The 25,454-nt window shown below is 41.3% G+C and overlaps 1 protein-coding gene across 3 annotated transcripts in view; it reads right to left on the reverse strand.

Annotated features, from left to right (window-relative positions):
- Positions 1-138: 138 nt before the first annotated feature.
- Positions 139-25,454, reverse strand: part of scn1lab (sodium channel, voltage-gated, type I like, alpha b) — a 34,661-nt gene continuing 9,345 nt past the window's right edge. For 2 of the 3 annotated variants that reach the window (XM_088441409.1, XM_088441416.1), the window contains exons 6-27: positions 24,038-24,129; positions 22,318-22,599; positions 21,432-21,495; positions 21,188-21,329; positions 20,900-21,106; positions 19,969-20,250; positions 19,512-19,838; positions 18,481-18,595; positions 18,062-18,300; positions 17,808-17,981; positions 17,326-17,682; positions 15,793-16,323; positions 11,757-11,892; positions 10,106-10,260; positions 9,850-10,023; positions 8,643-8,765; positions 7,730-8,005; positions 4,676-4,729; positions 4,388-4,525; positions 4,197-4,301; positions 3,829-4,099; positions 139-3,735 (exon numbers count right to left, since the gene is read on the reverse strand). In XM_088441409.1, coding sequence (XP_088297535.1) covers positions 2,552-3,735; positions 3,829-4,099; positions 4,197-4,301; positions 4,388-4,525; positions 4,676-4,729; positions 7,730-8,005; positions 8,643-8,765; positions 9,850-10,023; positions 10,106-10,260; positions 11,757-11,892; positions 15,793-16,323; positions 17,326-17,682; positions 17,808-17,981; positions 18,062-18,300; positions 18,481-18,595; positions 19,512-19,838; positions 19,969-20,250; positions 20,900-21,106; positions 21,188-21,329; positions 21,432-21,495; positions 22,318-22,599; positions 24,038-24,129 — 5,428 coding nt within the window. In that variant the 3' untranslated portion in view covers positions 139-2,551. Of the gene's footprint in view, positions 3,736-3,828; positions 4,100-4,196; positions 4,302-4,387; positions 4,526-4,675; positions 4,730-7,729; positions 8,006-8,642; positions 8,766-9,849; positions 10,024-10,105; positions 10,261-11,756; positions 11,893-15,792; positions 16,324-17,325; positions 17,683-17,807; positions 17,982-18,061; positions 18,301-18,480; positions 18,596-19,511; positions 19,839-19,968; positions 20,251-20,899; positions 21,107-21,187; positions 21,330-21,431; positions 21,496-22,317; positions 22,600-24,037; positions 24,130-24,327; positions 24,420-25,454 lie in introns of all 3 variants that reach the window. The other variant, XM_088441425.1, reaches the window with a different exon arrangement.

A 25,454-nucleotide genomic window follows, 5' to 3' on the forward strand; every position in this document is an offset into this window, starting at 1 on the left:
GTGTAGTTGAAAAACTTTCAATTAAAAGATGGTTCATCACGTGCCAAATATCCAGTATGAAGCAATGATTCAGTGTTACCACAGTTGATTGCGGTAGGGAAACACCCCAACACGGAAATAATAATCATTTTCAAAAGATTAAGGAAAAATATGTAATTTTATTCTTTTGTCATTTTAAACAAGACTACATGTGCAGACTTTCTGCAAACAGTTCACCAAAACACCACACGAGCAATTACGGCTAATGAATGGACTACTCTTTTTAGCTTATGCCCGACAAAAATAATTAAGTCATTATTTGTCAAATGTTTACAACGGTCTCTGAAAACATATTGAATGGCAACCTGTGCCCTGCCTTGCAGCCTTGCAGTCAGCTGGAATAAGCAATGACCCTGAACGGTTTAGGTCATATAGTATCGATAATGAATGGAAGATGGCGTAAAAAAACCTTGGCGTTAAAAAAAGAAGTGCTCTTTAATCAAGCTCAATACAAACCTTGGCCCAAAGGTTTTATGATTGTTTAAAAAAACAGACAACAAACCACTTAACAGTCACAAACTGTGGCTCTTCCATGTTATGTGTTTAGACGTTCTACATTTTGAGAGGTACCTTGCTGTGACGGCAATAAACACCGGAATGTGGGTGTTTGAAATTGCAAGCATGATAACTTGTATGTCAAGGCACCGCTGTATTTTGTTTATAGTCTTTTTTTGAGGGGGGGGATTGGAAGAACAAAACAGGTAAATAGTGAATATTTAGGGACAAGACATAATTTCGTTGGGGGGGGGGGAGAGGGGGGCACTAAATTGTTTTACGATTTGGATCCATCAGACCAGCGTGGCACAATAACACGTACTCTACAGTTCACCTATTTATGTGGATGACCTCATACTACTCTCTCCACCCATTCATTTTCTACCACTGATTCCGTTTTGTCTCATGGGTGAGCCTATCCTAGCTGACCCCTTCAATGAACCTGCCCTGCATGTTTTTGGAATGTGGAAGGAGGCCAGTGAACCTGGGGACAATCTCGGCTGGTTTAAATGAGCAGTCAAAGGTGTCAATGTGAGTTGAGTGATCATTGGTATGCGGCAGACATGTTGCCCAAAGTCCTCTGGGATGGGCTCTCGTTCACCCGTAGGCTAAGAAGCAGTAGAAAATGGACAGATATTTTAGCCAGCGGACACTCACTGATTTGAAGTCAAACAAAAATGCTATCCAAATTAAAAATCCAATAAAAGCCACAACATTATGTGTGACATGCTCATTTAGTTTTGCTGGTCAAAATCAGATAGGGAAGCATGTGTGGCCCCGTAATGCATATTTAGATTCTACTACTATGGTGCCAAGAGCCAAATTTTTTTTTTGGAACAGGCTCGCATATTTTTCCAAAAGTAAAGGTAGAAGCATACCTTTTTCTGAAGATTTTTATAAAATTAATGTATAGAAACACACCTCTTTCTGAAGATTTTTCTCGATTGAACTTCTCCCCTGCTATGTGCTCACGGATGAGTCAATGCTATTTGGTGTATTCAATATTTCTAAAACCATTTGAGACGTCCTACTTTGTGAGTAGTGGTCAATGAACACATCAACTGTGTAAGACAAGACTCGCTTTCTCATGCTTCTCCACACAGTTACCAACCGCTGAATGCAATCACATTTTGTTTCGCAAAACATTGTTCATAAAACTGAAATTAGCACAACTTACATGGTGATGGCGGTCCCACATTGGAAACGCGTCACCAAAGATTTCCAGCCCGCTATGGTCCGTATAGTTCTAATGAGGCGCAGAAGTATGAAGTAGCTCTAGTTCCGACATGCAGCAAAGGTGCATGTCAAAGTAAACAGGTACATTTCTCTTTAATCGGTCTACTGTATGAATCGAAATGACGACTACGTGATTGACATACCCAAGGTCCTAACACTTGGTTTGCTGAGTTGACCTGGCTGACAAAACCCATCAGGACGCAGAAGGTTTAAAATCTAGGCTTAGTGTGACCAAAGTATCTAATTATCTGTGCGTCCGGGGCGAGGCAACCTTCAATCACCTGTTTTTGAGCCTGTTTTTTTTTTGGTCGAGATCGCGAGCTTCAGTCTGCAAAAATAGAGCCCTCATTCGGAGACCCTGCTTTTAAGCCCAAATAAGCATGGAAGTCATTCCCCAAGTTGAGCAGTATTTTGCCATCCTGGTCAAAAACAAAGTACAATTTTACCCTCTAAACAACCCCCCAAAAAAGCAGAGTGGTTTTGAGTAATATAGTTATTTTTAAAATGAATGCCAGTGTATTTATAGCAGCAGCACTAACTACAGACAACTCAATAGTACACTGCGATGTGCCCGTTTACAAAACAACCAAACAGAAAATCACAAGTGTTTGCACGAGTCTTTTCAGTCTGGTCGCGTTTTCTGGATGATTTGGTCCTTTCAGATGTCTTTGTGGATTTACTATGGTGTACACACAACACACCTGCCCTCTACTTGGGCCAATCATCAGCCCCTAGCAATCAAAATACAACCGCATGACGGGAGGGGGGGGGGGGGGGGGGTCTATTTCTTTTTCTCTTTAAAGTCTTTTTTCTTTTCACAGTTTTCTTTCTCATATTTGTCCTTGTCAGATTTTGTCACGCTATTGTAGGAGGGAGGGGAAGCTGTGGACGGGGTCATGTCAGTTTTGTCCGAGATGGAGTTCTCATTGAATTTGCTGACGACCATCACATCCTTGTCAGGGTCACGTAAGCCCTCTTTGAGTTGCTCTTTGTAGAGGGCAGAGGCCTTCTTCATGGCCATGCAAATCATGTAGCGGCGGAAGGCTCTCTGGATGATGACGGCGGACATCTCTTCCTGTTTGCGGCGGAGGGTGGTGGTGATTGGCTCGTACGACACCTTTGAAGGATTCGAGGCCATGAAGCGATCCTCCATCTGCCCGCGCAACACATCCATCTCGCCGCCTTCCCCGAGTACTCGCTTAGTGAAGGCGAACAGGATGTCGAGGCAGTGGATGCGCTCTCCGCTGACCATCGGCAAGTCCATGCAGATGAGCTGAATCATGTTGGGCTTGGGTATGCGCAACGGCGGGTCCAGCGCGTCGGCAAAGTCCGAGAGTTTGCTGTACTCCACGAACTGCGTGGCGTCGGGGTCAAAACGCTCCCACACTTCATAAAACATCTCAAAGTCATCCTCGCTCAGTGGCTCGGCGCTCTCCTCTGTCGCCACGCTGAAGTTCTCCAGAATGACGGCAATGTACATGTTGACCACAATCAGGAAGCAAATGATGATGTAGCTGACGAAAAAGAAGATACCCACAGATGGGTTGCCACAGTTGCCTTTGTAGTAGTTGCCCGGGTGCTCCATTTGGCTATCGCAGTCGGGCTCCCTCTTGTTGAGAATGGGTGCCAGGAGACCGTCCCACCCAGCTGACGTAGTGATCTGGAACAAGCAGATCATACTGTTCCCAAAGGTCTCGAAATTGAACATGTCGTCGATTCCAGACTCATGTTTGACGTAGGCAAAGTTGGACATGCCGAAAATTGCGTAGATGAACATGACCAAGAAGAGGAGGAGTCCGATATTAAATAGGGCGGGAAGTGACATCATCAGGGCAAAGAGGAGTGTCCGGATGCCCTTGGCCCCCTTGATAAGGCGCAGAATGCGCCCGATCCTGGCCAGGCGGATCACTCGAAATAATGTCGGGGACACAAAATATTTCTCGATCACTTCTGACAAAAACATACCTGCAAAAAATCACAACATCCAATGAGCACACGTGAATACAACTGAACCGGGCAGAAGGCAAGTTGTACCCATGGCAGTCATGGCGTCCTTACCTACGATTGACAGGATTACCACCACAAAATCAAATATATTCCAACCGATGGTGAAATAATAGTGTCGCAAGGAGATTATCTTTAGTACGCACTCCCCTGTGAAGAGCACAATGAAGACAAGGTTGATCCAGTAAAGGATGTTGTCCATGTCTGGTGTCTGGTCGTCAGTCTCCACCATCATGGTGACCATGTTAAGGCAAATGAGGATCATTATAACAATGTCAAAAGCCTGCTTCGTTATGCAGTCAAATACGCAGCCTTGAAATGCATTCTGAGGGCCAAACAGAGCAAGAAACAAACAAGTGGATTAGAATAGGCCGGATCAGCGCGCAGACCGAGAATGTCAAAACGTCTTGAGGAAAACTCACCGCCGGGCGAGGAATGGGTTTTTGTGGTTTTTTGGAGCCCAATTTCTTCATAGCATTGTAGTACTTCTTCTGTTCCTCTGTCATGAAGATATCCTGCCCTCCAAAGTATAGACAACACAACAACAGATTGTTATAACCACAGAAATGAAACGGTCGGTAGCTCCAAAGACATTTTCCTGAAGGCTACTTATCTTTTTCTTCTGCTGGTTGAAGTTATCAATGATAACACCAATGAACAGGTTGAGGGTAAAAAAGGAACCAAAGATGATGAAGATGACAAAGTACAAGTACATGTATAAGTTCACTTCATATTCGGGCTGCTCTTCCACCTATAGGAATGCAGGCAGAAAGAAACAAGTATGTCATTGGAGTTTGGAAATAGCAAGGCCAATCCTTTGGTAAAATATTCTGTACAGTTGTTGATATGATACACAGATAAGAAAATGGATGGATGATTTTATCATTTGGAAGACACTTACATCCCGAGAATCCACAGCTGCATACATAATGTCCATCCAGCCCTTAAATGTTGCCTAACAACAGAAGAGTCAATATGTCACAATCTCTGTATATTACCCATTCATCTTAACTCACATCCCCAATGACTGCAACAATTCTTACATTTGCTGTAGGAAACTTTAAAAGAACAAAACAAAAACAACTAATGATGGATATGGGACACGAGATTAGCATTTAGCTCATGTCTCTTGATTAATTAAGACAAGCAATATCAATGAAAACTAAGTGAATAAACTAAAACTAAAACGAATAAAACGTTTTGGGTGACCCTGTCAATGATAGTTTCAATTTTTCTCAAGTACAGTGGTACCTCGGTACTCGACCGCCTCTATACTCGACCAAATCGGTGCTCGACCAAAAAATTAAAGTAGGTAATGCATCGGACCTCGAACAGATTTTCGGTTCTCGACTAGCCGAGCCGAGCCGAGCCGACCCGAACGCGCTCCTCGGCCCTTCTCGGCCAGCGGGTAAGCGCCAGTTCAACTCAGACCGCCAGCGGAGTAAGACGTTTGTTCGAGTATTTCTTCCCGGATTTAAACTTTTTCGTGTTGCTCTAGCCCTTAATAATGGGTCCAAAGAAAGACAGTGATAAGGGGAAGGCAAAGAGGAAAACAATGAGGACCACCATTGAACCGAAGAAGGAAATTATAGCAAAATATGAACGCGGTGTACCTCGCGTCGCAGTTAGCTAGCGTCATCATGGAAGGAGTAACTCCCTCCCGTCCTCTCCACATCCATTCCTGTATGCCATCAACCACTCTCCAAAACGTAAGTAAATTATACAAAATGGTTTATAATGCTTTATTTATCTTTATCTTTATCATGTACTGCTTGTGCACATTTACTTGTGCACACATACTTTCCATTATTTCTTATGGGAAAAATGGTTTCGGTGTTCGAACAAATCGGTGCTCGACCACCACCTCAGAACGGATTATGGTCGAGTACCGAGGTACCACTGTACTGTCAACACTGTAACGTTGTAATAGTCACATAAATGTACAGCGAAATAGTTGACATCACTGGCATTGGCAATTCTATTGCTATACTGTCTTACAACCTGAGGTCGAATAATTTGGGTTTTGAAAAGACATGCAGGACAACCGTAGTGCCGATATGATGTCATCCAATATGATGATACAACAAAGATACAAAAAAAAAAACCCACAAGATGAGTCCTTGAACTTTATCTGTTGCTGTCCAGCAGTTTTATGCTGTTCTGGAATGGCAATATTTATGCTTGAGGACCATTTATTACAGTAGCCCTGAAGGGCAAGTAACAAACAAAAAATAAACAAAAAAGTCATCATAAAAAAATCCAAAAAATCCAAATTCCCAAACAAAAACACATTAGAAAAGACAAGTACAAACATGAACTGAAAATCTCCAAAAGAAAATGAATCAGAAATCTGAAAAGGATACAATTTCAAAAGAGATTTTTCGATTTTAGAATTTTAGAGACTTTAGATCTTCCAATATTAGAACACTTGAAAATTTTTTTTAAAAATTACCCGGGATTGTAAGTTTGGAAAAAAAAATATTTTGGGGATTTAACTAATTAATTAAATAGTCCACTTGTATTATATGTTGGCTTATTTGTGTGAGATTTTCTTCAGTTTTTTTGTTTATTTCTAATTTGCTGTTGCTTCTCCTTTTCCGTAATGTGTTTTTGGTTTTGTGTTGACCTCTTTATTTGTCGAGTGATTTGTTTTAGTGACTGTCACTTCACCCTGGGGTGGCTGGGGAAGTACGTGTGTGGTTATTTTTTCATTGTTCAAACACTTTGTTGTTGAACGCTGGACCTTTAATGCATGTGTTGAGCATGAAAAAATGTATTAACCTACTGTGATGTATATTCCTCCGATAAGCATGATACATGCATGTTTTTAGGAAGTGCATGGTCCCACATGAACTTTCTGAAGTCCTGATAAAAAACTATGACATCCCCTCCTCCTCCATTTAAAGTACCGGTCCTGTACTCATTCTTGGTCTACAACACCGGAATTTAGACTTGCCCATTTACATTCACTTAAGAAAGGAAGCTACTCTACTCTAAATAAATCGTGTAGAGTCTTTTTATGCTGCCGACATATGTCAAGAAGTGGCTGCTTTTGCATTGTACTGGAGAAATGGACTGCCTTTGATCATATTCAGCATGATTAATTTGGTAATTGCCTTCCAACAGGCTCCTTTTTGCCATAAGCAGAAGAATGTGAAAAATATTCACTGAAAGCTTGTATTGTCAGTTTCTTTGTGAGAATTCATTTTTTGTTCTTTGTGTTACAGAGCAACACTTGCTGCTGTGTGAGCAAAAAATAGGGGGAAAAGACTACATACAGGTTCAAAGACACTATTGATCAGTTTTAAATGACTCAATGAGCAGGAAGTCAAATTGCGCACGGAAAAGGACTGCAGTAAAACGAGCTTAATTAAGTTATTGTAAGTACAGGGTTTTCAGAAAGAGTGCAAATAATGCTATCTCCTGAAATAGACCTTGAAATAAAAGCAATGTTACCCTGTTGTGTAACTATTTACATTTTCAGTTATCTTTCTAAGTGATGTTGCTGACCCTGGGTACTCACTGCACCTTTTGCTTGTTTTAAATTGAAAGAATGATACGGTACATGACAGTCATTTGCAGTTTTCCAAATTTCGGGAACGTATTCACTGTCAAAGTATAAGGAGATAAGGTATTCACTTGTTTAGCTTTTTAAGAAATACTAAAGTTTTCTGAACATACCATTTTCTATGCCAACATTTTTCTCTTGTTCTGAAAATGAATATTGGCTCTAAACATCGGTTAGCTCTTGCATACTAATAAAACTGTATCGACCATGAAAAAAAATAACTAACACCAATCTATCTAATAATTTCCTCCAGTAACTTAATGACTGTAAATGAAATGAAATAAAATGAAATGAAATACAGTAACTTTTATTGGGTGCCCCCCTTTTTTGAGAACTGTAGCATTGAATGACATCAAAAAGCATGCCGAGACGTTGTGAAGAGCTCACCACTTGCAACAGGGCCAAATAGCCAGCGCCGACGTTGTCAAAATTGATTTTGACATTTTTCCACCGGGCGCTGTTGTTGACCTGATTCAGGCAGTCGGACTTGTTGTTGACTACCTCGATGGGCAGGACATCGTCGGTGGTGGTGTTGACGCAGTAGTAGTACTTTCCTGCAAACAGGTTGACCCCCATGATGCTGAAGATGAGCCAAAAGATGAGGCAGACCAGCAGCACATTCATGATGGAGGGGATGGCCCCCAGTAGTGCATTCACCACAACCTGGACAGGTTCAAAATGGAGACACACGTCAGCACCTTGTCGCTCAAATGGAGGGGTTCTGCTTGCCAAAATAAAGGCTGCTTAATAAGTGGCCATTACAATCATCCAATCACTTGACTATTTTTACATTACACAAAGACTACCATCTATTGAGTGACATCTGCACACAAAAGCTTTTGCTACCAGACAGTTAAGAAGGTGAAGGTTGATTCAATAAAGTTTACACTTTCATAGGAAAAAAAGCAAAACAGAAAAAAACCTTAGAGGCAGGATGAGGTCACAACATTTTGTCTGACTGTAAATGAAAAAAGACACACAACAAAGAAAAAGATTACAGGTCACATTTACATGGCACCAAACAAGCAGCGTCAAAAAGCAATGTCTGCAATCCATCAACACGATGTAAAAAGAAACATGCAGATAGAAGAAGTTGAACTGGAAGGAGAACATGCAGTTAAATTCCAATAGCACATTTGAAATGATCAAAATGCATGTCGTCGTGTATCCATTTGCTACACAATGGCGGGTACAGAAAACAATTTTGTCCAAAGATTCCTGATGGAAAACTATACATGTTTTGTCATCAACATTCCTATGCGACTTTCCAAAGCTTGGATTGAACGGGAGTCTTTCTTACCCGCATGCCCTCAAACCGAGAAAGGGCTCTCAGTGGCCGAAGGGCTCGCAGCGTCCTTAGAGATTTAATGGCGCTGAGTTCGGAATAGCCCAGAGCATTGGCCACGAGGCTGACGAGAGAAACCTGGGAAAACATTTTGGATGACGTAAGCAATGTGGAAAATATGAACGGCGACAACCAATGTACTGTATTGATGCTAAGACAAGTGATGTTCAAAATTTCACTCAGAATGAAATATGCAGTTAATTCTCACTTGGAGCTATTCATAACACAGTTTGTCCATAGTCAATCTGGTGAGCAGTGGTTGTGTTATTACTTTTGCTGATGCTAAATGCTGTTTTGGATGACAGTTCAACAGCGCTAAACTGGTCAATGAACTCACCAGAATCCAACGTGTGTGGTTGCAGAGTGGTTGCATCTCCTGCAACTTGAGTTGATTTGCGGCTGTTCTGAAGAATAACATGTTCCTACATGTACCCTGCAATGAGCTCATGGACTAATCTTTGCTGTCTGGTGCATTGAATTCGTATTTCTATTGATATATGAAATCTTACTGTGTGAGATTGAGTGGTCATTAAATGCATATCCAGCCAACTGCGCGAGTGAGTAAAGTACTCGCTCCCTTTTGCTTCTCCATTTAATTATCGATTGGTGAATGTGAGGCCCCTTTCCCTCTCTTTTTTCTTTCAAAATCGTGTATGTAAAACTGCTACTCAATTGGGAACGCGTTGCCAGAAAGCTCAACCCATTATGGTTCCCATGATTTGTTGACGGAAGTAGAAAGCAGTTATAGTTCGGGTATAACGTGAATGTGAAAATAAAAGTTTAAATTGCCTTTTGAGATTGACACACATATGGCCCAAACAATTGGCTTCAAAAAGGGGACGTCGGGATGCAAACTATGTAAAATCATGACAAAACAAAGGTGGTCAAAATCTGTTAGAACTCGGAACACAAGGCTAAAAAGTGGGATAGTCCCAGTTAAAATGGGATGTTTGGTCACCTTATGTTAACAATAAACATTACGTTTGATTGAAATATCAAATAGGTATCAAATTGCTTGTCTAGCTTGGGTATGTTGGGTTTAAAAATGGGAGAACGCAAACGGTATATATATAAATCAACCCTAACCCTAACCCTGGACCAAATCCAGCTCTCACTAAACCAGACCAAATCCAGCTCTCGCTATGTGTAGTATTATACATACATCAACAATGAGGAAGTCGAGCCAGCACCAGGCATTGGTGAAGTATTTAACAAATCCGTAGGCCACCCACTTCAACAGCATCTCCAGAATGAAGACATAAGTAAAGACCTTGTCTGCATACTCCAGCATCGTTTTGATGGTCCTCCTCTGTTCAATATAAATATCCTCAAAAGCCTGAGCAAAAGAACATTAAAGCTACTTTGAGATGGGAATAGATAGGCTTTGAATACAATCAGAAGAGGGCATCAAAACTCACCAGTGCGCCACTGCTGAGCAGGATCATAAAAATGATAAAGGATTCAAACCAGTTGTGCTCAACTATTATAAAGCAGGTTTTCCTGAGTGTCCACCAACTCTTAAATCCGGCTGCTTCCTCGTCGATCTGGCAACACTGGAATCTGCTCACACATCCTACAATTGTAGTGAAGAAAACAAATGAAATGGAACACAGAAAGGAATTGCATCATTGTTGGCGACCACAAAGCATCCCACTATAAGTACCCGCATTGTTGTGCACGTGCCGTGACAGTAAATACTGTATTTTCTGCATTATAAGGCACACCTAAAAGCCTGTAATTTTCTCAAAAGATGGCAGTGGGTCTTATAGCACCTTGTATGGTGCATAAACCGTGAGTTTTCATTTTTGGGCGACGGAAAAATAAAAGAATCCTCATTTCAATTAGAAATGCATCTTTTTCCAATTAATGTTTTTTATAACACCCAGTTTTTATATGCTGATATAAGAGCTGATGCTGACACGAGCAATTTTTATGCACTGGGCTTCTTGTGCTCGAGTTGTTACAAAGGTTAATGACACCCAAAAGCGGATATTGATTGGCTGTCGTTGTGTTTGGCATAACCTAATAGGCTCCTATTATGGGTGGGATGGCAAGGTTAGGAGCGGAGAGAAGATGTGAAAATGTAAGCGCATGTGAGACTTGTCCATCTGAATAATGGTGAAATTACCTTTAGACAACACACCGACGGCACTCAAAGTAGAGTGATGGACATACTTTGCAAGAATGGTTCGCTTAGCCTAACACATACATGCAAAGGACCTAGCTGCGACTGAAGCCAAGCGAACGATAACAGCAAAGACGCTAATATGGCGAGCCATTTCAAAGCTATTTACCAAACTAGAGAACGCTTGTGTTTAAGCGAGTCAGCGACAGACTTTTATTTTAACATGAATTTTAAATTATTTGATAAGTGACAAAATAAAATAGCAGCAGTGCTCCTTGGTTGAAACTAAAGGTTGCAGCCAGCACTTGGGACTGGTCTTAAACAAAGCAGATGGTAAATGCTTACAACCGCATCAACTAGTCTGTTAAAGAAAATAAATGATGGAAGCCATTTTTGTTGTTGTTGTATATTTACTGTATATCTTTCGATCTGCCACAATAACAGGATGTTGTATTTACTTTAATAAATGATTGTTTTTCTCACAACTTTGTGGGTGAACATAAACTGAGGATAATTACAGATTCCAATGAATAAATTTCTCAATGTCTTTAATTATTTGACTGTACTACTTTTTATAAATCGCTTGACGGTGGGTACTACTTTTTATAAATCGCTTGACGGTGGGTACTTTTATTGGTTTAGGGAACTCACCTTTCCCTCTGCTTCTGGATCGTTACTTTTAAATGTGGTCTCTGTGCTTGTGTGAAGCACATTGAGTTGCCTTGGCGCCATATAAATAAAGCCGCCTTGCCTTGCCATTAGAAATCGTAGTCGAGTCAGACAGAATGCCAGGTTAAATGATTGAGCAAGAGGAATACACACTTACTCTTTTTTTCTAACCTGATGAGCATTTCTATTCACTGTCACTCAGATTGAGTTTAACGGACCACATGAGCAATTGGGTCCTACTCTTTCTTGATGTACTATAGTTGTAGCCATCTTACCCTCAGTAAAGCAGGCCTCTGGGTCCAGTGACTCCTCTGGCTCAAGTTCCACCGAATCAACCCCGTCGCCAGGGGGACGAATATCAACAGTGCTCCCTTCTGAAGAGCTGAGATTTGGGGGCTCTGTGTCAAGTTTCTGCAGGATAAAAAAAAAATACGTGCAAAGTTGTTCCAGGACCAAACATCCTGAAGTGGTTATCAGTGGTGTAATCTACTCATGACTAGGCACTGTCATTACAGAGTTCAACTCTTTTTGAAGGCCCTCGTTGTCTTAACATGCAACAGTGATCAAATGTACCTACAGGCTTTGGCATGACAACTATCTGAAGGCTCAAATCATATCATATAGCAACACATGACATGGGGAGTTGAGAATTACTGTAATGCAACTGTGGGTACGTTTGACGAGACCTCAGTTTGAGGTAGAGTGCATGCAGTATTCCAGTGCATCATCCAACCAAGTCTGAAATTTTATCAAGCAAAACATATGCGGTATTTTCACATCTACTGAGAAATTTAAAACCCAGATCAATTTGCATTCAAATTATTATGTAGAATATAGTAAACAAAACTATGTTACTACATTCACCCCTACCCCAATAACGTGTAATCCAAACATCAAAAGTTATGTCCCGATTTTTCTCAGTGACATGAAAATACATTAGTTCCATTCCTTGAAAGCAGTGTTTGAGCTTTGTCTGTTGTGTTGAAATCGATAATGACCACATTAGCTTACCAGCAAAACCAGCACTGTGCACTGTTTAGACATCATGTGGTCAGGTGTTTTACTTTCTCCCCACTTACTTACTGTATATAACATGGCATAGAGTAAGCATATGGCAGTTACAGCAAGTGGATAGTGTGAGACAAGTCAGCCTTGCTCGTCGCCCTGCAGTTTTTGGAGTGCAAAACATTCGGCGTGTACCAATTACTTCCATTTGACGTGTGAAGTTTTGAAACATGTCATCCTACACAGTGCAGCAGCCCGGATTGCAGTGGAACCCAGCTAATAGGGCATGAGAATGATGGAAGCATGCTTCTTACGTGTACATCATTTTTTGAGAGGATGCTGCCTTCTACCTTGGATAAATTGTTTGAGCACAATGCATTATCGATTCTTTGAGGGGATGTCTGGATATGCATTTACATAGCTGCAGTAGGATTGCTTGAGGTGTCATGCACCTGTAAGGCCGAGGAATCACTATTCCAAAAGCGTGTTTGTGCACAGCAATAAATGTTTTGATACACTCCATGCTGTGTACCAGATAAAAAAAAAAAAACTTTTTTTGACCCTGACTTAGGATCCTGAAATAAAAAAACAAAACAAACACAAAAACTGTATGGCCTGTTTTCTTTTCATTCATTCTCCAACCCGCTTATCCTCAGGGTCACGAGCACATTGGAGCCTATCCCAGCTGTTTTAGAACAGGAGGCAGGGTACACCCAGAACAAGTTGCCAGCCAGTCGCAGGGCACGAGTAGACAAACGACCATTCATACTCATACACTCATGGAGAATTTAGGAGTCTTCAATTAACCTGCATGTTTTTGCAATTTGAGAAGAAACCAGAGTACCTGGAGAAGGCCTATACAGGCATGGGGAGGACATGCAAACCACATAGAAAGGAGCCTGAATTCAAATCCATGACCTCTGCACCATGCAACCATAAATCAAACCCTATCATGTGGTAATTAGGGCCATACATCAGAACCACTGTAAAGCTACAACAAAACTAATTCCGCCATTATTTTTGCTTTGTTTACGCTTCCAATGAATCCGGTTTTCCAATTGTTAGATGCAGACCAGATCCCCACCACAACCAACTAATTAAGGGTTTTAAAAAACAAACTAAACTGTTACATTGTGTATGTGTACTGCTGTATGCGGACGAGGTGGGAACACAGGCAAGTGGGTTGTGAGTTGGGCGGAGGGCAAGACCAGGCAAAAAACGAAAATGGGCAGTCCATTAAAAATATGAGGAAAAAATGCCTGTTTGTAAATGACATTGGCAGTCCTCATGGTTAGTGCTATGATACAATAAAGTGGTCTTACAGTTCTTCTCTCACTGAAAACCTTGAGCGTCTGTGATATGGCTGCAATAACAAATGGGGGAGTTAAACAAAGTAGTTACGCACACCACAAACCAGCATGCAACCTCATGTCTGTTCCCAGTTTTGCTACGACCAAACACTTGCAGCAATTAAAAAGGACATAGTTGGAAAATTAGGTGACACCCACAAGAAATGTAAGCACCAATGCAACATGGTTATGAGGTTATAACGGTAGGCCTGTCATGATAATGACTATTTTGCCTTAAGATAAAAATTGACACAACAAGTCTTACTTATTTTTAGTGAGGTGCAGTAATATATAGTAGCAAAAATACCAAAGCTAATCAAGCATTCAGCAACCTTCACCTAAGGTGCTCTTTTTACAGAATTTCATAGTTTATGCTCTATGGGTTCTGCAAACGTTTGCTAGGAACTCAAAGGGACTTGCCACGGGCACCAAATACCCATTTTGAGTGCCAACATTGACAGCAAGTCCATACGGCGTACAGAGTGCGTGGCTCCACTGCAAGATCTCCAGTGGATTGAGAAAGATTACGGCTGGCTTGAAATTGCATTACTGAATGTTTATATAAACACGTCAGTCTTTGTGCATCGATGCAAGACATTTAATAACTTGAGCTTTTAATTAGGAGAGTATTGTTTAGTTCCCTCGGAAATCAACCTTTATTGGGCCAGGGTACCAATTTTACATTGGGAAAATTCAACCGGTAACCGGCATTCCAAAAAAAAAAAAAAAAAGGCTGCATGAAATCTGCCGGAGTCTTCAGAATCAACACTTGCGGGCATCTGTGCACTGAGAGTGAACGGGCACATAGAGTTAATACTTGCAATAGCCAATCAGATCACAAGTTGGCGCCAGGGAGGCCAGCTAGAAAACCTCACATTGAACGTGTCATGTACACGCTCTGTTTTGCTCAGCATGTGAGGCAGCGCTAAGCAAGCTTGGCTGTTTGGCTGCAACAATCCCTGTGTCCTGTGCTTCTGTAGAGCGGCCATTCTCAGCCTTTTTTAAAACAAATTAAAACATAAAATACAAAGGGATTTATTGATGGAACCGAAACGGGCAGAGAAACTGCCCAATCAAGTCCTTGAAGTCTTCGAAAGAAAGAAGAATGTGACTGTGTTGAATTAAGTGTCTTGGGAGACAGCTGTTTTGGTGAGTGCAAGAATTTGATTCATGTCTTTTTTCATTTTTAATATGTGCTACTACTTGTGCTGCTGTATATGATTTCTCTAGTCGTGGTGTCATAAACGATGGTATTATGAGGGGTATTCATTTGAGCTGGGATATCACTGAAGGCATGAGTGTGAAATGTATGTACCGCCACTGTAGTTGATCGTACATAAAAATGTATTATCGTGACAGGTCTATGTTGGTTGCCAGAAAAACAGAATGTGGCAAGGGCATGCGGAGAGTGATCCAGCTACGGTGGAAAAACCTTCAGGCATTTCTCCATTAAATTAGCAGCATCTGTGGCGCTCCACAATGACCTACGCTTGCTGGTATGTTTTTCAAGTAATCGTAGGGAGGCAGTCGCTATCCATGAGGTTACAGTTCAAGTATCGCTGCTGAAAAAGTAGGGACACTGGTCTGCGTCCTGACTACTGATGCTCCCTCGAGCAAGCTATGGATCCCCTTCAAATGTCACCCTGCTCTATCCTGACCTATCTTGCATTTCATCTGAGGAGTGTGCATACTACTTCTGTAGCAACATACATAATCCGGATTTGTACCAACCTGTAATCAAGAAACAAATACATGGATAGCACCATACGGTATCTGACCAATTTGTATGACTGGGGCTGAAAAACGAGACAGGATTTAGGCACATCATAACTTTTGATGACAATCTGATTAAGTGGCAAAATGTGGTTCAAGTCATTTGTCAGTCTTCGCCAGAGCCATCTTTAAAATACAACTCAAATCAAAACTTTAAGACGGAAAGACGGCAGTCTAATCTTACCTCTTTGCTGCCCTCCACATCTGAGGAATCACTGCTCAAATCCTCTGTGTTCAGGTTCTCAAAGTCTGACTCGCCCACAGCAATAGGCACTGTGATTGTCAGGCTTGGGTTGTGAATAAATGACATGTAGTGGCAATCATCTATCGGGTACTTTTCGGTGCTATCCCCGTCAACCATGCTACCGACGAGCAGGCCTCCTCCTGGACGCCCGTTGCCCTCGGCTGAAATGTAAATCCCGCTAGGGTCTTTGGACATTTCCAATGTTGTGTGATTGGTGATGCAGTTGCCTTTTCCATTGCTATGTAATTCTTCAAGGGGTTTACTCTCTTCATGAAAGCTGGAGCCCTTCCCACCTCCGCCAAAAAACAGCCTCTGGAGGAACTGTCGGACAGTAGATTTCAAATAAGCAATGCCGCGTTGGATACGGCCCACGGCAATTTGCAAGTTATTCATCTCGCTATCGTCGTCGGTTGCAGCCAAGTTGTCAGCACTGAATGAGCTTAGAAGCAAAGCCAAGAAAAGGTTGAGAACCTAGAAGGAACATCAAAAGACATAAATGACTGGTAATGCTAGATTAGCTTGAAAATATATAATCAACGGTATAAACCGAAGTATGTATAAATGGCTAAAATTAAATGACATAATTTAGGGGTCATCAATTGATAGTCGTCCTTATTCTGACCCAGCCACTTTTCTATGAGAACCAAGACGTTAAGAAATTATTCAATCAACACTTAAATGGCAACTTTAATGGGATTTGCAGTCGTCTTTGCTTTTAACATCCATTATAATAGCAAATAGACCCATCACAGGCACTGAAACGCCTCTCATGTGCGTTGATTTACCTAACCTCTTTTGAGGCAGCCAAGCACTGAGGTGTTAAAACAATAATACACCAAAGACAGAAAGACGGTACTGCATCAACAATTCAATATTCTCACTCCTTTTTTCTACTTAACAATGCCTTGTTGAGAGGCAATGACCTGCACTATACAGCCTCTATACACTTTCAGGCTTGTTAATTAGGCCACGTGGTTACGTCAGACAAAACTATATGCGACTCGCTCAAAATATAGCAATTGAAGTGAATTTTCCATATGACCTTTCAAAAAAGTCCCTACATTTAATTGCATCATCAATAATGAATAACTTTAGATTACAGCTGTGCCTTGAGATGTAAATGATATGACAAGTTTTCCTACGGCCATTGTTCATTTTGTTGATTTTTTTTTTTTTTTTTTTACTGAACATTGTTTGAAGTTAACTTTGGTTCCAACAAGCAGCAATTTGGCAGATACGGAACAGGTCTTCAGAAGTAAGGCTTCCCGCGGAAAACTTGATAAACCTGGTGGTCAAGAACGTACGTTTGGGGGCCCAAAACTGAAAGACCAAAGGAACGGCAAGCTAATATTAAACTACAGGAGACTCTAAAAAGTTAAGTCCACTTGAAACATACTGTCAAGTTTATTCAGCTGCACTGCTATGTGTCACCAACCAGGACTACATAATAATGGTAAAAAAAGAGTTGCTTACCACCAAGTTTCCGATGACCATAACCATCATGAAGACTATCAGGCACATATTTGGTCCCGCTGCCTCCATACAGGCCCACATGGTCTCTATCCACTCTCCACACAATACCCGGAACACGATGAGAAAGGAGTGGAAGAAATCATGCATGTGCCAGCGTGGTAACTGGCAATCCTCTTTTATGTTGCAGAAGAACTCCTTGTAGCTCTTGCCGAAAAGCTGCATGCCCACCACGGCAAAGATAAACACGATGATGGCGAGCACCAGGGTCAAGTTCCCCAGAGCCCCCACTGAGTTACCAATGATCTTAATCAGCATGTTCAGAGTTGGCCAGGATTTAGCCAGTTTGAATACCCGCAGCTGTTGTAAAATCAAGAACAAGTACAACAAAAAAGATCAGGATTAAATTTGATTTTGTAGAATGGTTGGTAGGTATGTTTTTGCTTTTTTCTTCTTCTTTCTTTTAATGTTACCGCGTTCCTTACCAGTCGGAAGGACCTGAGTACAGACAGACCCTCTACATTGGTCAAACCCAGTTCCATCAGACTCAGACTGACAATGATGCCGTCAAAGATGTTCCAGCCCTCCTGGAAGTAATAGTAAGGGTCGAGGGCGATGACCTTGAGACACATCTCTGCTGTGAAAATGCCAGTGAATACCTGTTTATAAAAAGAAGGGAAACCATTTTTTATACAGCAATAGGCAAGGGACAGACGGTTGTTGAATTGTTACCAGGTACCTGGTTTCCAATAGAAAGGACATTGTTAAATTCTTTCGTCATTGGGTAATGCTCCATGGCCATAAAAAGGGTGTTGAGGACGATGCAAATCGTGATGGTCAGATCCACAAAAGGATCCATGACCACCATGTTGACAAACTCCTTGATTTTAAGCCAGGCGGGGCAGCAGTCCCAGATCAAACAGGTATTGGCAAATCGATACCAGCAAGGAGGGAATTTCTGTCTCGACTCTTCCAGCTCTGAGAGGGAGACGTTGAAATGGAGTGAAAATCAGTCGATATTTTTTTTTTGTAATATATTGTTTTATAGCTCATGAAATGTCTCTTGCCAATACTTCTGCACATGGGATGTGAACAATAAGTGAGGTTGGGGCTTTGTTCTCGCATAAATTGAAACCTATTAAGGGTAAAGCTTCTGACCTTCCATGGTGTTGGTGAGGATACTGGCCACACTCATGGCTCTTTGCCTGCCTCCTGGTTCATCTAAATAATCAACTGAGCGTTGTTTTCTCACCTCGGTGTCTGTAGTGGTACCCTAGAACAAGACACAATCCAAGATAATGAAAGTCAGACTTGACCATACAAAACAGTTTATCAGTATAGTTGCTAAATTTCCCAGTAGATGTTCTATTACATTCACTAAAACATCAAACTCTGTATGCAAGGCTGAGACAAGCGATCAAGTGCATAGATGTAATTCCTGATAGAATGAAACAAAAAAAGGTTCGCCTTGGTCAAAAATATCTCTTGACAAAATTCATTCACAGTTATATAAAAAGACTTCTCCATGGCACAAAAGAAAGTTAAATCTGTCTGTTTGCTTGGATGCATACCCTGAAAGTCAACAATTTGTTTTCATCAGTTTTATCAAATACGTAAGCTTCTAATTTTAAAGGTATTTAGAGCTCCCTCAATATTTGCTTCATGATGTGGCCTCTGGTCACCAAACCATAGCACGTACATTAGTGGTCCTCAAATGCAGGTATGTGTACGTCTGGAGGAAAAAGGTGGCAATTGAGTAGGTTTCTGCAGGTATTGGCAAAATCTTCACAGTAAGAGGAAATCAATTTGAACATGAAGCAACTTCTACGTGATCCACATATAAATGGTGTTACAGTGCAGTGCCTCCTTTGCCAAACATTGTATGCATTTATGTTGTGCGCCTTACACAGATACACATCGTCATTAGTGACACTATAATTTCTCTTTGAAAACATAAAAACAAACGGCGAGCAATATAGAAATTGAAAACGCTGAATTGTAAACAGTCAAATCTTGACGACTCTTGAGGCGCCTGGTCTAAGGTGTGTTTCATGAATACCAAGTCAGAGATAAGACAGTCTTTCTTATGTTTAAGATAAGCAAGACCGAAGTTCGAACACTAGCTACTTAGGTTCGATTTGCAAGTCCCTAAACACGCAAAAAATAGTTCAATAAAAAAAAGGAGTCACCTCAGGCAGAGAGTTGTTTGCAGAAGTTCCTGCGACCAGCGAAACGACGCCATTGCAGTCCACGGTGCAATGCATTTTGCCGTTGACGGGAAGCGTGGGACGAGACGCCCTGAGGCTCGTCTGGCTGATGGCGCTGCAGCGACGCTCAAGGCGACGTGGCAAGAACAGGGATCCACGGCGGCTGTCATTCTCTTCGAAGGTGCTGTGCTCATCGTCGGCAAAGTCGTTTTCTGAACCCATGTCGCGTACTCGTCCACGGAAGCTGAAAAGGCTGGCTTGGCTGTTCCTCCGTGGTGAGAGCAGTGATCCACGTATACTGAGCAGTGACTATAAAAGAAGGTGGGCGCGAACTCTTTAACGTACATTAGCTGCATGGGAATGAGACCGAGTTGTGTGTTTTACTTGTTTACTGTACAAGTGAAAGCCCTTTATGGCTTAAGAGTAAAATGTACTGTACCTGATTGGGTGAAGAGCATCTCTTCTCATAGGATAGTCGGTTAGCATCCATGGAGAAGTGGAAGGATCTGTTGATGCTGTCCACGGTTACGGACTTATGGAACTTGTTGCATGCTCCTCTCTCCTCTCCCTCCTCTTCCTCCTTCTGTTTCCTTTTCTTCCGCCTGTTGCGTCGCTCTTTTGCACTTTTTGAACTGAGCTTGGATGCCACAGAGGAGGACTCAGAGGTGCCCCCCCCCCTCTCACTGTACTCGCCGCTATCCGTGGCCGCTGCCGCGGCAACCTGTCAGCCAATCGGAAAACCAAACACTGTTGTCATGGCAGCCTGGCGGCCGTCTGAAAGGCCGGCGCAAATGAGTATGAAAAAAAAGCCTGGCAGCTGAAAGCAGTCATAGCACTGACAAATGAGTCTCTGGTTTAAAAAACACATTGTGCTATTTATTTGGTCAAATCTACATTATGAGTTTACAGAGACGAAAACACATATCTTTGACAGACTTCATTTCCCTTCTTTGCTGATGTGTGTTAGGCTTTTGCCTTTTTGAGCCTTTTTTCAAATTTAAATGTCACCTTGAGTAAGCTGGTTTTGGAAGTTGTCTTTGGAGTCACTGGAGGCATTTTCTTAGTGCTCCTAATGTAAAGCGCTTGTGCACAAATGCTTGTGTAGCTAAGCATAAGTGCAAGTCAGAGTATAACAGCCATCATTTCCAACTAGTTTTGTTGAAAATGTCTTTTTCAAATTTCCATTAAAGATGGGGATCCAAACATGAGTATTTTTAAATGGGACAATTGATAAACAACAGCCCAGTCACCCTGGATGTAATGTCACTTTGTTTTTTTCTTTTACACGTAAAATGCACGAATCTAGTTAGCTGTCCAACAACAGGCACCTCCCCTACCTTAACCTTGTGTCAAACTAAAAAAATTCTTGCCTGTGCTTCCTCCTGCTGCCTCTTAAGCTGCTCCAGCATTGCCTGGAACTCTTCCTCTTTTTGTTGAGCCTCTTCTATGGTGGCCTGGTTCTGCTCATCATAAGCCATGGCCACAACAGCCAAGATCAGATTGACAAGGTAGAAGGAACCCAGGAAGATCACCAAAACGAAGAAGACCATGTAGGGCTTCCCTGCCGCGCGTAAAGTCTAATGGAGCCAACAAAACAATCACTTTTGAAATCACAGCAACAAAAAATGTTCACGTGGTGAACCACATCCCATACAAACCTGTTGATAAAGGTTTTCCCAGAAGTCTTGCGTCATGAGCCGGAATAGAGACAGGAAGGCCCAACTGAAGGTGTCAAAACTTGTGTATCCGAAGTCTGGATTACGACCCGCTTTGATACAAATGAAGCCTTCTGGACAAAGCCTGTCATACAATGATGATTTAAGATTGAGATTCAAGTATCGCCATTTGAAAATAACACATTACGCCAACGAATGTTAGAAAATGCAAAAGCAAAGTCCTTACCCGGCCCCGGTGCCATTTCCACAAAGCAGGGCATCCTTTCGACCAGGGAGGTAATAGTAATTATCTAAAAGAATAGACACCAGAAATGTTAAATATTCAATTTCACCACTTTATACCAGTCTTCCATTGGGTCTTTGTTTATACTAAAGTAAAGTACATTAAAGGGGAAATTAAAGGGGAAATACAGTAGTGTACACTTTGATTCAATGTAGTAGACATATGGTTTTGTGCCATTATTGTTGTGTCGATGTAATTTACATTAAATATCTCTTTTCAACAACTGCGTTGGTGTCTAATAAGTGTAGTGCTGTTTAAATGAAAATGACAAGTATTTTTTTTTTTTTTTTTGCACAAGAGCCCTCTAAATTTACTAGTCCGTGGATAGTTCCAGCCTGTATCTCATTTTAGGATGCAAGAATTGTCTCACAGCTCCTTCCCCTTCCACCATCTCAGATATTCCTTTTAAGAACTCTCCACAGGTTCAATAGTTAAACTAAGAGGTGGCTCCATCATGATTATTAATTATTTCATCGCTTCAATAGTACTGTATTTTTGTTTCAGCGTGGGATGGTGGGTTGTCTTGTATGATAATTATTTGAATGCAAAAGGCACAGTTACTCTTTCTCTTCTATGTCAAGAAAGGCTCTATTAGAATGTTTCATATGGTTTTTTTTTCTCATTATTCTTGCCCCAAATCACTCAGAAGCCTTCTTTTCTCTTATCGATAAAAACGATGACTTTTTAATGTTGGACAATGACCTAAATAAGACTTGGGGACCCGTTTGTGAGACCTGTTTGTGTCAGTGCTCGAAGACAGACAAAAAATCAACCTGCTAATTTGAATCTTTTTTACCCGCAGGCATCTGTCCAGCTTTTCTTGACTTACTGTCATCACTGATGTACGCGGTCCAGTTGAAGCTATCCCGCGAGCTGTTCAGGAACGTGTCGTTAAATTCAGCAAGGCTACTATTAGAATCAGCGGCAGTAATGCTGCTGCTGTTGGTGGCATTGCCAGGTGTGGGCAATCGCACACATTTCTGCCTTAGATTGCCCATGAAAAGCTGCAGGCCAATGAGAGCAAAGACGCTGAGACAGAACACCGTCAGGATCATAACATCCGACAGCTTTTTCACTGACTGGATCAATGCACCGACGATTGTCTTCAAGCCTGATTGGAAGACAGGGTAAGGGGTTGTGGGAGACGGCACAAGGAGAAATGATCACTACCTGTCACATGGAAGCTTGTCAAGAAAGCAATCTTAACAAATTTTCCAAATAAAAATTTAGCCAGATTAGGTAGGGTGTATGTATGAACTCTTGGACATTCATATCAGAGACAATCTGATACAGGTCACGGTCCAAGAATCTATGAGATGTGAAGTGGGTCTTTGTGATGTGATCCAAGCATGGACGCATGAGCGAGGTTAATAGGCTACTGAAAATGGATGGATGGATAAATACGTACAGTATATCCTGTATATCCTTCCAAGATGGATATATGTATATATTCATCCATCCATTTACTGTCCATCCCGGACGGATATATGGATTTATCCATCCGTTTTCTGTAGCCGCTTATCCTCACTAGGGTCGCTAAGTTAGTTCCACCCATGGCCATTATTAATGGAATGCCACAGCAAAGACAATAAGGAAATAAATTGTCATGGAATACACTTATTGGTCATGAAATAAGTAAAACAGTAATTCAATAGGATAATAACATTTTAATATATCCTCCCGAGACTCAGCCTATTCATGTGTGGACATTTGTTTACGGTATATATCTTTTGACTCATTGCAGCTGCCCTTCTAACCCCTAATACGATCAGTAGAGGAAATCCTTTCCATTGTCATGTGTTTTGGTAGGATGTAATTAACATTGCTGTCTTGCTGGGACAAAATCGACACAACAGCGGACACAAATCAATAGGCTCAGGAGAATACAGTTCACACCATGAGAAATGCAAAGACAAGTATTACTTAATATATGATTTAAGTAATAAAATAATGGGTTCTCCTCAGACTTAGCCAGAGGTTTATCAGCATTTCTTGGGAATCAGTTTTTTTTTTTTTTTTTTTTTTTGGGGGGGGGGGGGGGGGGGGGGGGGCAGTGTGTGCAGAGCTATGACAGTAGATAGAATAGCCTAATGGGTAATATCCTGTATTTTCTTTTGATCTATGCAATGAAAGGTGCTTTGAATGAATTACAAGAACACAGCATGCCTCAAACAGGAATTACGCACTTGACAAACACATAAATGCACACACATGAATTAGCTTGCCATCAGAAAGACTTTCCTTTGCCTAGTCTCATGCATCAAGTAAAAAGCAAAAAATCCATAGGTGGCTCCAAAGGCAAGATCAAGAACAGAGTTCTGCCTTTCTACATGTCTTAAAAGCTAGGAATCCTTTCAATCTATGCAGATTGGAGCTGGATTCCAGCTTTTTTTTTTCATTTTTTGTAGGGCAACATGGAAGATGGCAAAACAGAGCTGTCAGGCTTGGCTGCAGTGAAAATGAGCTCAAAAGTGAGTAGATGTTCCCAAAAAAACGCCACTTTGCAGTGAGCATTTCAATCGCCCTTTTGGTCTTGAAGGTGTGCTCACCTGGGATGACCGATATAGTTTTCAGGGCCCGCAGAACCCTGAAGGTTCGCAGCGCTGATACATTGCCCAGGTCCACAAACTCTGTGATATATCTGTAAGGGAGGATGTAGCGAGGCAGGGGAGGGGGTTCGGGGAGTAGCAAGGTGTTTTGGGGATGCACACGTTCACGCGCACACAACACCGACACCCACGCCCGAAGCGTAACAAAGCAAAAGGGGAGGGGGGGTCATGGAAAAGGGAAGGGAGCAACAAATGGTCACACACAAGAGGATAAACTAGGTCAGCCTTACCTGGTATGACTGAGATAGTTTTCAAAGCTCTCAATACTCTGAATGTGCGCAGAGCTGAAACATTGCCTAGGTTTATAAACTCTGTTATATACCTGCAGAATTAAATGCACAATTATCACATTGCATCACTCAAGAATGATCACAAACACGCACAGACATTAGAGATTATACAAAAGATCTCATATAAGTAATACATCGTGTACACTGACAGAAGCAAAAGAAAAAAATACCTGAAGCATTATTTAGCATTTTCAAGGAGAATAGCTACATTCACATGCACATTTATACTGATTTATCTGAAAGGGACAGTTCGCATCAATCAAAACAATGTATATCTGCTCAAATTAGCAACGTTAAGATGATGCAATAAAAAAAAAAATATATATATATATATATATATATATATATATATATATATATATATATATATATATATATATATATATATATATATAAAATTAAATTAAATTAAACAAAATAAATATATATATATACATACACAAGAATATTACACAATTACATTGCCTGTACACTGAGAGAACTCACAACTCGGCTCGACTTCAGGCCACTGTTTTCCCGTTAGAGACATTTACACGTTGCTCCAATTTAAGTTCAGTGGGCAGAGCATTTTAGCTCCTGGATAGCAAAGCTTTACAATCCCAAGATTTATTCTAAACATTTTGACGAGACTTCATGCCCCACCTTAAATCCCCTTACTCATCGATCAGAGGAGCTGAGCTTCTTTTTAACTCTGCAAAATTATCTTTGCTGTTAATTTAATTTTTCGATGAGCTCAAATGAACTCTTGTTCAGGCGCACACTATCATCACCTAAAATGAAAAAGCAATGGCTGCGGCACAGGCTTCAAATTGAAGGTCAATCAACCTGGCGACTAAAAAAGGCCATCAAGCTCTTCAGCTTGGAGTCAATGAATCGATGACGTTAAAAGAAGCAGCATGGAGAATGACATTCAATAAGCGCGACAACCCAAAAATTCTGGACGGTGGGGATTTAGTGTGACGGATTATTTTTGGTTTCCATCCCTAAAATTGCATTTGCGTGTGCACATTAACGACTATGGTCCTGTTTGTTTTAAAAAGTATTCAAGCAACACATCGTTCCTCATG

The sequence above is a fragment of the Hippichthys cyanospilos genome, chromosome 2 (assembly GCF_059441005.1).
Source record: "Hippichthys cyanospilos isolate Australia breed blue-spotted pipefish chromosome 2, RoL_Hcya_1.0, whole genome shotgun sequence".
Lineage (NCBI taxonomy): Eukaryota > Metazoa > Chordata > Actinopteri > Syngnathiformes > Syngnathidae > Hippichthys > Hippichthys cyanospilos.